Source organism: Rana temporaria, chromosome 2 (genome assembly GCF_905171775.1).
Source record: "Rana temporaria chromosome 2, aRanTem1.1, whole genome shotgun sequence".
Lineage (NCBI taxonomy): Eukaryota > Metazoa > Chordata > Amphibia > Anura > Ranidae > Rana > Rana temporaria.
Genome location: NC_053490.1, coordinates 259,865,976 through 259,883,523, shown reverse-complemented (window position 1 = coordinate 259,883,523; position 17,548 = coordinate 259,865,976). Strand labels below are relative to the sequence as shown.

At 46.9% G+C, this 17,548-nt stretch overlaps 1 protein-coding gene across 2 annotated transcripts in view; it reads left to right on the top strand.

Moving 5' to 3' along the window:
• LOC120926695 (TATA-binding protein-associated factor 2N-like) overlaps positions 1 to 8,177 on the top strand; it is a 104,525-nt gene extending 96,348 nt beyond the window's left edge. For both annotated transcript variants that reach the window (XM_040336846.1, XM_040336847.1), the window contains one exon: positions 7,897 to 8,177. In XM_040336846.1, the coding sequence (XP_040192780.1) occupies positions 7,897 to 7,936 (40 nt within the window). In that variant the 3' untranslated portion in view covers positions 7,937 to 8,177. The remainder of the gene's footprint in view (positions 1 to 7,896) is intronic.
• The last annotated feature ends 9,371 nt before the right edge of the window (positions 8,178 to 17,548 follow it).

The following is a 17,548-nucleotide window of genomic DNA, read 5'->3' as shown; positions in this document are numbered from 1 at the left end:
TAGACCACTTGTCTCAAAAGAGCAAGACTAGGGGTTTTATTCAAATCTCTTTACAGTGTCGAAGCCAATTGGAGATGTCGGACCCATTTTAGGTCTCAAGAACTAAATCAATTTCTTAATATCTGTTCTTTTTGCTGGAGTCAATCCGGTCAGTTGTCTGACGCTAGGAGCTCTCCTCCCCGTAGCGTGGAATCGACATCAAGAATGCCTATCTGCATGTGCCTATTTTTTTTGCTCACCAGAAGTTTCTGCACTTCGAGAGTGCCGGTTGGCTCCTGCACCCTGAGTTTTTCACCAAGGTTTTGGCTCCGCTGTTAGAAAACCTAAGGGCCCAAGGTATAACTATAATGGCATACCTAGACAACCTGGAAATCAGGCGGTACGCCTGGACTTGCAGGCTTCAATCCAACAGCAGTGGCCTATATCAATCACAAGGGGGCACCAGGAGTTGCGCAGCCCAGATGGCAGTGAACCGCATTCTAGGCTGGGCAGAAAGGAATGTACCTTGCTTATCTGCAGTCTTCATCCAGGAATAGATAGTGGGTAGGCAGATTTCTTGAGTCGCCAGCAGTTGTTCCCGGGGGTATGGTCTCTTCAACCCGAAATCTTTTTGACCATTTGCCAAAATGGGATACACCGGACATAAATCTGTTGGTGTCCTAGTTCAACAAAAACTAATCAGCTTTGTATCAAGAACGAGAGGACAGATGCTTTGGTGACCCCAGGGACCAGTATTTCATCCTTACAAACTCTAAATGTACGGTTTGGCTGTTGAATCCCACTTTCCAAGGAATAGGGGGCTTTTGGATTAGGTGGTAACCACCCTGGTTAATGCTAGGAAGCTAGCCTCCAGAGTAATTTATTATAGAGTCTGAAGGGCATATGTTTCTTGATGTGAATCCAAGGTTTGGCATAGGTAGAATTCTTGCCTTTCTACAGTTAAAGGGTCACTAAAGGATTTTTTTTTTTTTTTTAGCTAAATAGCTTCCTTTACCTTACTGCAGTACTGGTTTCATGTCCTCATTGCTCGTTTTTGCTTTGATGTTTCTGTAAAACTGCTCTGATCTCCACACTTCCTGGTTGTTTCCTTATAACCATCATACTGGGAGCTTTTCACGATGGTCTAAGCTGTCATTACTGTGTGTCTAAAACTTAACAGAACCAATCCGATTCATTTTAAAAACAAAACCCTGCCCTGGATTTGTTTGTTTTTGTTTTGTGGGTCTCTTTACTTCACATAAACATGAAACCCGTTTAAAAACAAAAGTGAAACTACAGGCACATTATATGATTGAATTTAATCTATTTTTAATCATTTTTAAAAGGAATCGGTTAACTTTTATGTCTCTATACCCTGTAAACAGTCATTTCAGCAAAAAAATGTTTTTCCTTTAGTGATCCTTTTAAGGCTGGAAATAAAGCTAGACTTGAGTACTATCAAAGGTCAGGTCTTAGCCTTTTCGGTACTGTCTCAAAGGCTGCGTGCTTTGCATTCCCTGATCTGGGCCTTTTATACAGGTTTTCTGTGCTACAAAAACAACCCTTGCGCCGTATTCCCTTTGTCCTTTTGACAAGGAAATTGTTGTTTTCTGGTCGCTATATCCTTTGCAAGAAGAGTCTCTCAGAGTTTGCAGCTTTTTCTTGTAAAGAGCCGTGTATTATTCACAAGGATAAGGTGGTATGTCCTCATCTGACCTTTTTACCTAAGGTGTCAGGGTTTCATCTCAACCAAGATGTTATCCTGCCTTCATTTTATCCGGAACATTGTTCTGTGGAGGAAAGGTATTTACATTCTCTGGATGTAGTGAGAAAAGTGAAAGCCTATCTGAAGGCAACCGCTCGGATTTGGAAAACTGATGTTTTGTTTGTCCTGCCAGAAGGCCCTAGAAAGGGACAGGCAGCGTCAAATCCTACCATTTCTAAGTGAATTCGACAAGTTGTTCAGGCTTATGATTTGAAAAGGAAAGTTCCACCTATTCAAGTTGACTCACTCTACCAGAGCAGTTAGTGCTTCATGGGGCAGTACATCATCAAGCCTCATGACTCAGATTTGCAAGGCTGCAACTTGCTCTTCGGTCATACGTTCACCAGATTTGATCAGCTGGATGTTAATAGGCATGAGGATTGCATATTGGGACGCAGTATAGGTCCTCACGTCTGATGGCGCCCTGATTTATTTTGTCTCCCTCTCCTCGGACGGCATTGCTTTGGGACATCCCATATAGTAATTACTAGAGCCTCTGTGTCCCATGATGTATGATAAAGAAAATGGGATTTTCATAACGGCTTGCCTGTAAAAATCCTTTTCTTTGAGTACATCATGGGGCGGAGGCCTCGCCCCTCTTGTTGGAATGCTTATTGCTTTGCTACAAAAACTGAGGTACCCCCTGTAATGGGAGGGTTTATATAGGGGCGGGGACTTCCTGTCTTGAGTGTGCCAGTGTCCATCACCTGAAGGTGGCCTATAACCCATATAGTAATTACTAGAGCCTGTGTGCCGTGATGTACTCCAAGAAAAGTGTTTTTACAGGTAAGCTGTTAAAATCTTATTCGCTTCTGTGTGCGAGCTCACAGGGATGCTTAACCACTTAAAGGATCACTAAAGGATTTTTTTTTTTTTTTTTTTTTTAGCTAAATAGCTTCCTTTACCTTACTGCAGTACTGGTTTCATGTCCTCATTGTTTGTTTTTGCTTTGAAGTTGCTGTAATTCTGCTGTGATCTCCACACTTCCTGCTTGTCTGGCTCCTTATGAAAAATCTCATGGCAGCTTTTCACTGTGGTCCAAGCTGTGTGTCTAAAACTCCTCAGAACCAATCAGATTCATTTTAAAAACAAAACACTGCCCTGGATTTGTTTGTTTTTGTTCTGTGGGTCTCTTTACTTCACATAAACGTGAAACCAGTTTAAAAACGAAAGTGAAACTACAGGCACATTATATGATTGAATTTAATCTATTTTTAATCATTTTTTAAAGGAATCCGTTAACTTTTATGTCTCTATACCCTGTAAACAGTCATTTCAGCAAAAAATTTTTTTTCCTTTAGTGCTCCTTTAACCACTTAAGCCCCGGACCATATTGCTGCCTAAAGACCCAAGGGGTTTTTACAGTTCGGGACTGTGTCGCTTTAACAGACAATTGCGCGGTCGTGCGACGTGGCTCCCAAACAAAATTGGCGTCCTTTTTTCCCCACAAATAGAGCTTTCTTTTGGTGGTATTTGATCACCTCTGCGGTTTTTATTTTTTGCGCTATAAACAAAAATAGAGCGACAATTTTGAAAAAAATGCAATATTTTTAACTTTTTGCTGTAATAAATATCCCCCAAAAACATATATAAAAATTTTTTTTCCTCAGTTTAGGCCGATACGTATTCTTCTACCTATTTTTAGTAAAAAAAATCGCAATAAGCGTTTATCGATTGGTTTGCGCAAAATTTATAGCGTTTACAAAATAGGGGATAGTTTTATTGCATTTTTATTAATTTTTTTTTTTACTACTAATGGCGGCGATCAGCGATTTTTTTCGTGACTGCGACATTATGGCGGACACTTCGGACAATTTTGACACATTTTTGGGACCATTGTCATTTTCACAGCAAAAAATGCATTTAAATTGCATTCTTTATTGTGAAAATGACAGTTGCAGTTTGGGAGTTAACCACAGGGGGCGCTGTAGGAGTTAGGGTGCACCTAGTATGTGTTTACAACTGTTGGGGGGTGTGGCTGTAGGAATGACGTCATCGATCGTGTCTTCCCTATAAAGGGAATGACGCGATCGATGCGCCGACACAGTGAAGCACGGGGAAGCCGTGTTTACACACGGCTCTCCCCGTTCTTCAGCTCCGGGGAGCGATCGCGACGGAGCGGCTATAAACAAATAGCCGCGCCGTGGTCCCGGATCGCTCCCCGAGCGGACCCGACCTCCGCATGTAGCGGGGGGGGTCCCGATCGGACCCCCCACCCGCTAATAGGCGAGGACGTACCTGTACGCCCATGTGCCTGTACGTGCCATATTGTGGACGTATATGTACATGCGGGGGTCGGGAACTGGTTAACGACCCCCGCATGTATATATACGTCCACAGAATGGCACTTACAGGCAGATGTACGTCCCTGCCTTTCCGTGGGTCCGATCGGGACCCCCCCGTTGCATGCGGTGGTCGGTAGCTCTGGGAGCGATCCGGGATGAGGGGGCGGCTATTTGTTTCTAGCCACCCCCCCCCGCGATCGCTCCCCGGAGCTGAAGGACGGGGAGAGACGTATGTTAACACGGCTTCCCCGTGCTTCACTGTGGGCGGCTGCATCGAATGTGTCATCCCTTTTATAGGGAGACACAATCGATAACGTCAGACCTACAGCCACACCCCCCTACAGTTGTAAACACACACTAGGTGAAACATAACCCCTTCAGCGCCCCCTGTGGTTAACTCCCAAACTGCAACTGTCATTTCCACAAAGAATGCATTTTAAATGCATTTTTTGCTGTGAAAATGACAATGGTCCCAAAAATGTGTCAAAATTGTGCGAAGTGTCCGCCATAATGTCGCAGTCACGAAAAAAATCGCTGATTGCTGCCATTAGTAGTAAAAAAAAATAATTAATAAAAATGCAATAAAACTCCCCTATTTTGTCAACACTATGAATTTTGCGCAAACCAACCGATAAACGCTTATTGCAATTTTATTTTTTTTATTTATTTTTTTACCAAAAATATGTAAATACGTATTTGCCTAAACTGAGGGGAATTTTTTTTTTTAATATATATTTTTGGGGGATATTTATTATAGCAAAAAATTAAAAATATTGAATGTTTTTCAAAATTGTCGCTCTATTTTTGTTTATAGCGCAAAAATAAAAACCGCAGAGGTGATCAAATACCACCAAAATAAATCTCTATTTGTGGGAAAAAATACGTCAATTTTGTTTGGGAGCCACGTCGCACGACCGCGCAATTGTCTGTTAAAGCGACGCAGTGCCAAATCGCAAAGCCTGGGTTTTTAGCTGCATTTTGGTCCGGGGCTTAAGTGGTTAAAAAAAAAAGACTGGGCATCCAACAGTCAGAGATGACTGGTGACCATCTGGTCACTAAAAATCTCTATGCTCTTCATGTGGCAGCGGATTAGGAAGGGAGGCGAGGCATGTTGCCTGTAAGAACGATTAAGTGGTGGAACTGCCCAGGCCCGGACTGGCCATAGGGCAGACCAGGCATATGCCCAGTGGGCCGGGGCCCCCGCTCCTGTTGATGTCCAGGCCGCATAGCTGTATGTAAGCGGCGGCCGGGACAGGGTTAACACGGGCCGCAGCTGCCGCTCGCCTACCACTAAGCGGCTGTGCCTGTCTTCTTTGTCGCATGGGCTGAGCTGTGTCATGTGTCTCTCACACACAGCTCGACCTCAATGCCGACAGGAACAGTGCCTCTTTGCTCTTACTCCTCTTCCCGCCCCTTTTCTTCGTCTGCCACGCCCACACACTCGGATGTGAAGGAAGCAGACAGCCTGTGCCTGAGCCACGTCCTGGGGTGATTAAGATCCCCCCCCCCCCTCTCTCCTGCCTCTGTGTGTAAAACGGATTTAAGGGGTCCTCTGTGGACTCTGATGTAAGAGGGTCTCTGGTCATCAAAGCCCCCCTCTTGCATCAGAGTTCCCCTTTGCACACATTCTCCCATAGGCCAGGTTCACACTAGTACGATGTGAGAACCCTGCGATTCCACTGCGGGTTCCTGCATCGCACCCGACTCGCACGGCAGCTCACACTGCCATATGCGAACTGTCATACAATGTTAACGACACCCCCAGTTCAGCTTGCATATGGAACTGCGAACTGACAGTTGGGACATGAATCGGATCGCATTGGGTGTGAACACCCATGCGATCTGATTCTGGTGTAAACCAAAAAAGGGTCCTGTGCGTGTTTGGTCCGAATGCGATACAGATAGTATGGCTGAAACCGCATTGCAAATCATATGCGATATCACACAGCGCACTAGTGTGAACCTGGCCTTAAGGGGGCATCTCATGTAAAGTGGTGGTCTGAGAACCCTGATTTAGGCTAGGTTCACACTATGGCTGATATCGCATCTGAACCAAACACGCACAGGACCCTTTTTTTTGGTCCACACCAGAATCGGATTGCATGGGTGTTCACACCCAATGGGATCTGATTCATGTCCGAACTGTCAGTTTGCAGTGCGATATGCAAGCTTAATTCACAGGGTTCCCACATCGCACAAGTGTGAACCCAGCCTAAATAAGGGTATTTACAGTAAGTGGAAATTCTGCAGACTCTAAGGGGGGTGTGGGGGTCTTTGTGGACTCTGATGTGGGGGGGGGGGGGGGTCTGTGTGGACTCTGATGTAAGGGGGGGGGGGGGGTGTGTGCGAACTCTGTAAGGGGGCAGAGAGCAAAGGGGGGCACTGTGAATACAGAGGAAAGGGGGGGGGGGTAATTGCAGGGGCACTTTAACCACTTCCTGCCGGCCGTACGACTATATACGGCCGCAGTGTGGATGCCAATTGCTGGGAGGCCGTCTATATACGGCCTCCAGCCACTGGGGGGCGTGCGTGCCGCAGCATCACTGAGATGCCGATGGGCGTGCCTGGCGGCCGCGATGTCCGCCAGGCACCTACGATCGGCGGTTACACAGACAAGGACCTGTGTGTGTAAACACACAGATCCATGTCCTGTCAGGGAGAGAGACCGATCTGTGTCCCTTGTACATAGGGACACAGATCGGTCACCTCCCCCAGTCAGTCCCCTTCCCCCACTGTTAGAAACACTATGCAGGGTACACATTTAACCCCTTCCTCGCCCCCTAGTGTTAACCCCTTCCCTGCCAGTCACATTTATACAGTAATTAGTGCATATTTATAGCACTGATCGCAGTATAAATGTGAATGGTGTCAAGTGTCCGATGTGTCCGCCATAATGTCGTAGTCCCAATAAAAATCGCAGATTGCCGCCATTACTAGTAAAAAAAAAATACTAAAATAATTCTGTCCCATATTTTGTAGGCGAATACGTATCGGCCTAGACTGAGAGAAAAAAAATGTTTAAAATAATAATAATAATATAGCGCAAAAATAAAAACCGCAGAGGTGATCAAATACCACCAAAAAAAAGCTCTACTTGTGGGGGAAAAAAGGATGTAAATGTTTGGGAGCCACGTTGCATGACTGCGCAATTGTCAGTTAAAGTGACGCAGTGCCGGAAGCTGAAATTTCGCCTGGGCAGGAGGGGGGTATATTTGCCCAATAAGCAAGTGGTTAATATAAAAGGGCCTACCTGTAAAGGGGCACTGTAATCATCAGTGCTGCCCCTTTTATATCAGTGTGTCACTTCTACATTAGTGTGAAGGACACCGACACCATCCACCCCCACGAATGCCTACCAAAACCAATCCCACCCCCACCGGTTCCTGGAAAAATTTGCTGTTAAGTCTTAAATGCCGGGCCTATTTTTTGTCCCAGTCCGGGTCTGGAACTACCGCTTTGATCGTTCTTACGGTGCACAGAATCGCTGGCAGAAAAGAACATCTGAATGATGACGGGCATCATTCAGATATCCCCCACAGTCGAGGACGTCGTTTGACTTGCTGTGGGCGGGAGGGTGTTAAGGGTTAGGCTATATTTGTGGTACATTGCTGATTTGCATTTTAAATCCAGTCTGTCATTTTTTATTATTGGCTTACTATTTAGTAAGTCACTGATGTGGATCATGTTTACTGTTGGTAAAGCACCCAACACTTGCCATTTATGCACTTTTTTTCTTTTCAAGATGACGACTTTCCAATTGGTTAAGAGCAATAATGATTGGAGAATTGTACTTTTAAAATGGTAATGGCAGTTTTTGTAGTTTAAAAAAAAAATATGTATTTAATTTTCTTCTCTGCTTCTTGGTAGGAATGACTACAGAAGTGACCAGCGCAACAGACCATACTAACCTGAAATTCATCTCTTCTGCTTTACATGTGGGCCTCGTTCTACTTTAGAATTAAGTTAAAGATTACTTGATTTCGGTTTTGTTTGATATTTACCCTATAATGTGAGGATATGTTTTCCCATTTAAAAGACTATTGAAAAATTATTTTACACAATTATGATCCTAAATTCTTCTGTTTAAAAAGACTGAAATCTTGCCAAAAGTTTTTGTAATACAATAAACCTTACTTGTTTTTATCTTGCTTATGTTGTGTGCATTAGTATGGGTGTTTAGAATTGCTATTTTGGCCATGGAATTATCGGTATGCATGTGACATGTAGTTCATCAGTACATTGCCTGGCATGCTACTTTTTATCTTGCACCTGCTTATTTGAGGTATTTCTTTCCTGGTCCTGGAAAGAACATTTCCATTCTGCCTAGTCTGATATCTTTTCAGCCGAAGGCCATTGATGGGTTTGTCTTGCATTGGTAGACTTAAAAAAAAAAAAAAAAAAAAAAAAAACCCTTAGGCTACAGTTCAGCCCTCAAAATTTCCACTCGCCTACTAGCATTTGGCGAGTGGATTTAAGCTGGGGGCGAGTGATGACAGGGCTGCATGACCAATCTCCCTCTATTCTGTGCCTACACTTAGAGTCCCGATGAGATTGGCGGCTGAAGAGGAAAGGTGCATGCTCGGGAAAAGTAGTCTGGTGAGCCGCGCACAGGCAGAGCAGTACACAGGTGCTCTCCTTACAATTCTCATTAGGCCATGGGACCTAACAGTATGACCTCTCTGAGCCTGCCCCCCTCCCCCCGACCAATGTAGCTGGAGAGCAGGAAGTAATGAGTCAGGTGGAGGATTGCAAAAATGACCACTCCGGTGCAGCGCTCACTGAAAGTTGCCCTGACATGAGAGCGGCAGCCTTCTAGTTTGTGCAGTTTTCTTCTACTTGTGCTCTATGCAAGTGTCCAACAGTTTAGCCTGAGCACTGTGAACAGACTGGTCTCAATGTGCGCTGTGCTATGGTGTCAGTGGCTGTGCAGTTGTGTGGATCTCAGCGCTGAATTGTACTCCCTCCCGCTGTGCTGCACCTCCTCTCCGCCAGCCTGAATAAAAGGGGGAAGTGGGGACATGCAAGTGTGGAGCCGCACACACAGGCTCCTGATGAGATGAATGGGAGAGAGGATGGATGGGAGTTGCAGAGGAGACGGCAAGAGAATGGGGGAGAGACACAGTTCTAGTGCCCTGTCCCTCTGGTCTGCCCCCAGTGCCCTGTCCCTCTGGTCTGCCCCCAGTGCCCTGTCCCATTTTGTTAAAGTTTTTGTTGGTAATTAATTTTGTAACTTGATTCTGCATGAAACATTGTCATTCCATGAGATAATCTACGAGGGCGTGTTTACGGGTGCAATAAGGCGCAGGGCAGTGTATGAATTAGGTGGGGCAACTGGTGGCGAGTAACTTTTGAGGCCTGGCTAGTAGCTCAGGACTTGAAATTTTGAGCCCTGGGCTACACTATACCAAGGTGACCCGGGCATCCAAGAAGGATAACAAATAGAAGATCAAAGGTAGGAGGTGACTTTAGAGCAGTGTTTCTCAATTCCAGTCCTCAGGCCCCCCTAACAGGTCAGGTTTTCAGGATTTCCATTATTTTGCACGGGTGATTTGATCAGTTTCACTGCCTTGGTAATCACCACAGCCTTTTCATCTGAGGGAAATCCTGAAAACCTGACCTGTTGGGGGGGGGGGGGGGGGGGGGTAGGACTGGAATTGAGAAACACTGCTTTAGAGGAATGTCTAAAGTGATTTCATAGCTTCTTTCATTGCACTACCTGTGTTCATAACAGCCTACGTGTGCTTTGGTACTGAGGAGTTATACCTCCCTCTCCACAGCAGCTACTGTAAAGGGGTAACACTCAATGATTCATAAGCATAGCAGATCCCGTGCACTTGTCATTCAGATAAAGTGTTGTGCAAGGCAGTGGTTGGGGCTCTCTTTTCATGGGTCATTTAGCCATGGCGGGCTAATTGTGCATAAGACAAAGTGATTCAATATCTGAGTGTGATGTATACCAGTTTTTCCAAAAGTAGCCGAACTGCTAGTCGGCTCTATACGGCGCCTGCCGTGTAGAGCCGACTGTACAGGCGCCGTATAGAGCCGGCTACTTTCGGAAAACTGGTGATGCGCCGGGTGGAAGTTTTTTTCACAAGGCGCCAATCATCTGGCCTCTGCATAGGAACGCCTACTCCCGCGGGAGTGAGAAGCCGGGTGGAAAATAAGACGGTATGTACAGCAAAAAAAACGGCATAGTGTAAATGTTGGAATTATGCTGAATGGAATGTTAAATACATGTTTTTAGGGTAAACCTCCGCTTTAAAGTGGAGTTCCACCCTATTTTTCAACTCCTCTTTATCCCCTGCTGCTCAGTCCCCTTAACTACTTGCCGACCAGCCGCCGTCATTCTACGGCGGCAGGTCGGCTCTCCTGGGCGAGAGCCCGTAGCTATACGGCGGCTGTTTGAGCGGCCACTAGGGGCGCGGCCCCGACTACCGTGCCTGGCGGGCTCGATCGCCGCCGGGCACCCGCGATTGCTCGTTACAGAGCGGGGACCGGGAGCTGTGTGTGTAAACACACAGCTCCCGGTCCTGTCGGGGGGGGGGGGGGGGGGGGCGGAATGCTGATCTTCTGTTAATACAATGTATGAACAGAGGATCAGTGTTTCCCCTAGTGAGGCCACCCCCCCACAGTAAGAACACACCCAGGGACATACTTAACCCCTTGCCCGCCCCCTAGTGTTAACCTCTTCACTGCCAGTGGCATTTTTATAGTAATCCAATGCATTTTTATAGCACTGATCGCTATAAAAATGCCAATGGTCCCAAAAATGTGTCCGAAGTGTCCGCCATAATGTCTCAGTACCGAAAAAAAATCGCTGATCGCCGCCATTACTAGTAAAAAAAAATATATTAATAAAAATGCCATAAAAATACCCCCTATTTTGTAAACGCTATAACTTTTGCGCAAACCAATCAAACGCTTATTGCGATTTTTTTTTTTTTTTTTTTTTTTTTTTTTTTTTTTTTTTTTACGAAAAATATGTAGAATACGTATCGGCCTAAACTAAGGAAACATTTTTTTTTAATATATTTTTGGGGGATATTACAGCAAAAAGTATAAAATATTCATTTTTTTTTTTCAAAATTGTCGCTCTATTTTTGTTTATAGCGCAAAAAATAAAAACCGCAGAGGTAATCAAATACCACCAAAAGAAAGCTCTATTTTTGGGGAAAAAAAGGACGCCAATTTTGTTTGGGAGCCACGTAGCACGACCGCAATTGTCAGTTAAAGCGGCACAGTCCCGAATCGCAAAAAGTGCTCTGGTCTTTGGGCAGCAATATGGTCCGGGGGTTAAGTGGTTAAACAAATTTGGTGTATATAATAAAAAAACAGTTTTATTAGGTTTATAGATCCACCGCGGCGGAGGCCTGAACTCGTCCTCCCCCTTCGCAATGCCTCCTGGGAGATGTTTGGCATGAATCCCAGAAGGCAGACTATTTCCCTAAGCCACGCCCTCCCGTTTTTCTCATTGGCCAGTCATTCCTAGAGGGGCGGCTCATGTCCTGTCCTCCCTGTTACCATGGAGCCGGACGCTAGTGAGTGACGCTCCACTAGCCACTTCACAGTAGCACACGCAACCCCACAGCATTTTTCTAAAAGTCACGTGATTCGCGGCACCCCCCCCTTCTTTGAATGTCACTCAATCGCGGCACTAACGTTCTCTGTTCTCGGTATTTTTTTTTAAAAGTCCCGCGATTCGTGGCACCTGTGGACCCCCCGCTTCTCAGATTTACTTCTCAGATTTTTTTTTTATGTCCCGCAATCGTGGCACTAACGCCCCCCGCTTCTCCAATTTTTTTTTTTTGTAATGTCCCGCGATTAGTAATTTTTTTTTTATGTCCTGCGATCGGCGGCAGCCGCCAACACACCACCCCTCAGTATTTTTTTTATTAATGTCCGGCGGCACACTCCGCCTCCCCCCCCCCCCCCACGCTTTTCAGTACTTTTATGATCGGCGGCAGACTCCTCCCCCCCCCCCCACCACACTTCTCAGTATTTTTTTTATGTGCGGCGATCGGCGAAAGAGACCCCCCCTTTCTCAGTATTTTTTATGTCCGGCGGGCGGCAGACTAATTACCCTCACCCCCCCTCTTGTTGGTATATTTTTATGTCCGGCGATGGCAGTGTATGTTGGTTGATCGTCCCCCGCTTCTCAGTGTCTTCTCTGATGGCTGATCGGCAGCCCCCCTTCTCAGTGTCTTCTATGATGGGCGATCGGCGGCAAACACCCCCCTCCCCCCCCTGCTCAGTGTCTTCTATGTTGGGCGATCGGCGGCACCCATCATGTCTATTGTCTTTTATGTTGGGCGATCGGCTTCGCAAGTTATAGTGTGCGATGGCAGTATATGTTGGGAGATCGGCACCCAACCCGCTTCTCAGGTTATAGTGTGCGATGTCGTGTCATTTATATTCGGCGATCGGCAATGTCATTGAATGTAATTTACTTTCAGCGATTGGCGGCATGAAGTTTTGTAAGTTGTCATTGCGATGTCATTGTCAAATGCGATCAGAGGCTCCCCCCCCCCCGCGCTTGTGAACCTTTTAATGCGCAATGTCATTAATTGTCATTTACTTTCAGCGATCGGCGGCAGATGTCATTGTTTTTTATGATCAACTTTTAATGTCATTTACTTTCAGCGATCGGCAATCCCTATCCCCTTCACATATCAACTTTTAATGGTTTATTACAGGAGAGGTTTGCATAAGGGGTGGCAACTTCGTCTGACACTCCCGTTGCTATGGAAACTTGCCAAACCTATTACATATATATACGGGTAGCACTGAGCATGTGCGAGATCTGCAAGGCTGAAATCCAGGAAGTCATACACTCTAACTGCTGTAACAACCTAACAAAACGGACCTTAGTTTACAGACTAACTTTACTAGACTACATTAAGCTTGTGTATTACAGGGGTATTTATATTTAAAAAGTGAAATTGTGGGTGGAACTTTACTTTAAGTACCCCCTAACAGGTCACGTTTTCATGATTCTCCTTTAGATGAAACAGCTGTTGTAATTACTAAGGCAATGAAACTGTTAAACACCTGTGCAAAATAATGGAAGGCCTGAAAACACTTCCTGTTGGGGGTACCTGAGGACTGGAGTTAAACCTTGATCTGTATAGAATATGAGCTATCCAGTATTGGACTAGAATTGTTAACTTGTTAACTTGCTTGCACTCATTGAGTGCTAGAGAAGTCCTAAAGTGAAATCCTCCCCTCTCTCTCCCCCCTCCCCCCTGGAAAGGGATCCTGTATATAGGATATGATGTATACCTTCTGACATTTTTGTGTTTTACTCATTATTAATGGTATCTGAGGTATTGCACTAGACCTATGCTTTTTTGTCTTGTGACATTCATGTGCGTAGAAAAGATGGATTCAAGCCACATGTGCGAAGCTCTGCATGATGGGCGCTTGGTCACCGAGCTCGTCCTGCTCTGGCAATCCAGCGCTCCCACAAACAAGCCGCTTCACCCGACACCTCTCCAGTGCCGGTCGGGGACACCCTTGGGCATTGGTCCATGCCAGTGGGGACAGCCTGGCACGACCCGAGAGCTCAGTTCGTCACAGGGGCAGCTGAGAGACATAAGGTGCCAGCGGAGTGGCCGCCCCATGAGACGGCTCATGCAGAGATCACTGCACATCCGTCCTGTTGGGACTCTCAACCAGCAGAGGTTTGTGGGGGGAACTCTCACCACTACACCTCTCAGGGGGCCCAGATCTACAACATCCACTGAGTCACTCCTTAATCGGACATTAGATGAGCTCTTGATGTCCCCCATAGATGCAGCTTCACCAAGGCCTAACGACTCCCCTGCATGGCATGGGACAAACCACTCCCAACACCCCCCACAGTCAATCACTGGATATCTTTACCAAATTTACAGATGCTGGACAGGGGCTTGTCCCAGATGGTGGTTAAAATCACAATTGACATTAAAATTGATCTTCAATCCCTGGGTTCCCGCATTGAAACCATGGAGATCAAAATGGACACTACCCATGCTGACCAGAACACAGACCACATCCAAGACCTGCACAACCACCTGGAAGTTTCCAAAGTCGACGACCTGAAGAATTGGTCAAGAAGGTTCAATTTCAGAGTCTGAGGTTTACCTAAAACCATCACGGATGTCCCAGATGCAATCGGGTCCCTCATCAAGGATCTAATTCCAGACATTCGACCTCAGGCTGGAACTGAGCTGTGTTCACATGGCCCTGGGTCCTATGCACAAAGATGGGCTTCCTCACGACATAGTAGTTAAAGCGGAGGTTCACCCGTATATATGACTTTTTCCCCTTAGATTCCTGCTCGTTTTGTCTAGGGGAATCGGCTAGTTGTTTTAAAATATGAGCCGTACTTACGGTTTTTACGAGATACATCTTCCCCGTCGCTTCCGGGTATGGGCTGCGGGACTGGGCATTCCAATTTTGATTGACAGTCTTACGAGAGGCTTCCGACGGTCGCATCCGTCTCGATTTTCCGAAAGAAGCCGAACGTCAGTGCGCAGGCACAGTATAGAGCCACACCGACGTTCGGCTACTAGTGACGCAATGGATGCGACCGTCGGAAGCCTCTCGGAAGACGGTCAATCAAGAAGGAACGCCCGCTCCCGAAGACCCATACCCGGAAGCGACGGAGAAGATGCATCTCGAAAACGGGTAAGTACTGCTCATATTTTAAAACAACTAGCCGATTCCCCTAGACAAAACGAGCAGGAATCTAAGGGGAAAAGGTCAAAAAATAAATGGGTGAACTCCCGCTTTAAGCCACACTTCTATGCGGTGAAAGAAGATATGAAGAGGAGAACCCACTCATCCCATAACTGCAGTTTATGGGACATCCCATCCAGATTTTTGCTGACGTCTCCCACTCTACAATTCAGAGGAGACAGGCTCTCAAACCCCCTATTGACAGTGCTGGCACAGAATATAAAATGCCGGTGGCTGTTCCCCTTCCTAATGACATTTTGATTCTCTACTTTTGCAGAAGAAGAGCACCTTCTACAGTAACGGGGCATAATTTCCATAGACTCCCCTTCTCCGATGCAGTCCTTCTTCCAGCTCTTCGAAGTGCAACCCCCAGCCAGTCCACTTATTTCGCTGTGGAAATTTTCAAAAATCAAAGGTTTACTGCCTTGAAACAGATCTATGGCATAACTATTTCATCATCTCATTTGGGCTTGACACCCCAACAGGGCCCCTTATGCTCCTGACTAATCCTTGATCCCTACAGAACTTACTGGGATCCCATGCAATTTCCTGGAGCGGCCCCCTTGCACACTCCTTTTATGATTTGACCTCACCCATGGTTGAAATTACCCCATCTCCATGGATACAGTCCACCATATAGCCCCCCCCCATTCTTTGATGAACTGCTTCAAGGTTCCTCTTCCAGTCTCCGACTTGTGCATGGCTGGCTATGTACTATTGACTAGTTTATTGCCTATTCAGCTATAGCCATCACTAATGGCCCCCGTACTGAACTATATTGCCTTCAGGGCACTCCGGGACCTTATCCACGACTCTTGGGAGTGTGGCAGGAACATATGCTGGCACAATTTTTCCTCTTCTTGGACCAAATACCCACCATCCTCTCTCCCCTGTCCTTCAAGCCTCATGGCAATCCCATAGCCTCCTCAGTTCCTTTCCAACTAGCGGACCCACCTGGGCCTGTCTTTAATGTTATTATACTTGTTAGAGCCTACGTTTTACATTTTGTTAGCGTTTCCACATGGGAGTGCTGCGGCCAGAGCGGTACTCGGGCACCTCCTGGCTCAGATTTCCCCTCTTATTAGGTGTTTTTTTTTGTGATTTAGGGTATGATGGGTACTTTTCTCTTCCGTTCAGCAGCATTGACCTTAGGGTTAAATACCTTCCTTTCAGGAGAGACTAGGCAGAAAAAACAGCGCTTCAAGTGTTAAAAACACTTCTCTCAGTACAGCACCTCCCAGGGGGCGTGTCCCCCGGGTACATCCCACTCTCTGGAACATCCAACCCCAGTTTTTTTTCTGCCTAGCGTTAGAAGACATGGCCTTCTGGAGCCCATGTGCTCTGGAGATTGATTTTTTTTTTCCTGCATTTTTTAGATCCTGGGATCTACTATCAACTGCTGATTGAGTGACAGGCTGGATCTTGATCCTTGTAGTCCCCCCCCCCCCCATGTTCGTCCACGACATGCCCCGTTGCTCCAGGGGCAGCCGGTGAGCTATATGCTACAGGGCACACATATGACCGATCTCTATGGCTGTGTCAGTATGCCGGGCCGACAGCCATGCCGTATCTACCTGCAGACGTTGGGTCTGTCTGGAATGCCTCCAGCCGGTGGTCGCAGGATGGGTAAGTAGTATCCCCTTGCCTCGACAGGGTTGTTTCGGCTGGTGCATTCCTGGGGAGGTCGACTGAGGGTCCGCCCTGCTTTCTTCTCTCTGGACTTAACCTTTAAGGGTGAACGGCTTTTTGGGGCGTCCCTGGATGACATCATAAAGGATGCCACAGGCGGTAAGAGCACTCTCCTCCCGCAATCTGGGAAGGGTAAGGAGCCTTGCCGTAAGCAAGGGCCCTCATTTACTACCCCAATCGTTTTTTTCGCCCGCCAAGTGCAGCAGAAAAACGTTTCCAGGGTGCTAAGGCATCCACTGAAGGGCAAAAGCGCCCCTTGTACCGCTAGCCCGACAAGCCTGCCTCCGCATGAAGGTCTGCCCCTGCCCACATCTCGGGTGGGGGGCAGGCTTCGCGGCTCGGTGGAGGTCTCTTCTTTCCGACCGTTGGGTTTGCGAAGTAGTTTCCACGGGGTACAAGATAGTATTTCTCTCTTGTCCACCGAACAGATTTTTTCCCTCCGGATCGCCTGAAGGATCTGTCAGGGGCTGTCCAGGATCTGCTGGTCAGGGGAGTGATTGTGCCGGTTCCCTCGATGGAATGGTTTCAGGGGTTTTACTCCAATCTGTTTGTAGTCCCCAAGAAGGACGGGGTCCGTCCAATCCTGGACCTCAAGGCCCTCAATTGCTTTGTCAAAGTGCGAAAATTGAGGATGGAGTCAATTCGCTCAGTAATGGCAGCGCTCCATCGGGGATTTCCTAGCATCCTTGGATATCGAGGACGCGTACCTGCATGTCCCAATATGCGCAAAACACCAGAGGCTTCTGCGCTTTGCGGTCGGGGAGGACCACTTTCAATTTGTGGCCCTCCCGTTCGGCCTGGCCTCAGCACCGCGGGTTTTCACCAAGGTGCTCGCCCCGATTCTGGCCCTGCTGCGGCAGCGTGGGATCCCTGGACGACCTTCTGAGAGCTTCCTGAAGCTCAGTTAGAAGAGGACGTGTCTATCACCTGTCGGACACCAAATTGGGGGTTGGTCCTGGATTCCTCAAGCGAGAGTTTTTCTCCCAACGGAAAAACTGCAGACTGCAATCTGCGGTGCAGCGGTTGGCGACCCAGAAATGGGCGTCCCTTCGCTTTTGCATGAGTGCTGGGTCTGATGGTGGCCTCTTTCAAGGCAGTTCTGTATGCCCAA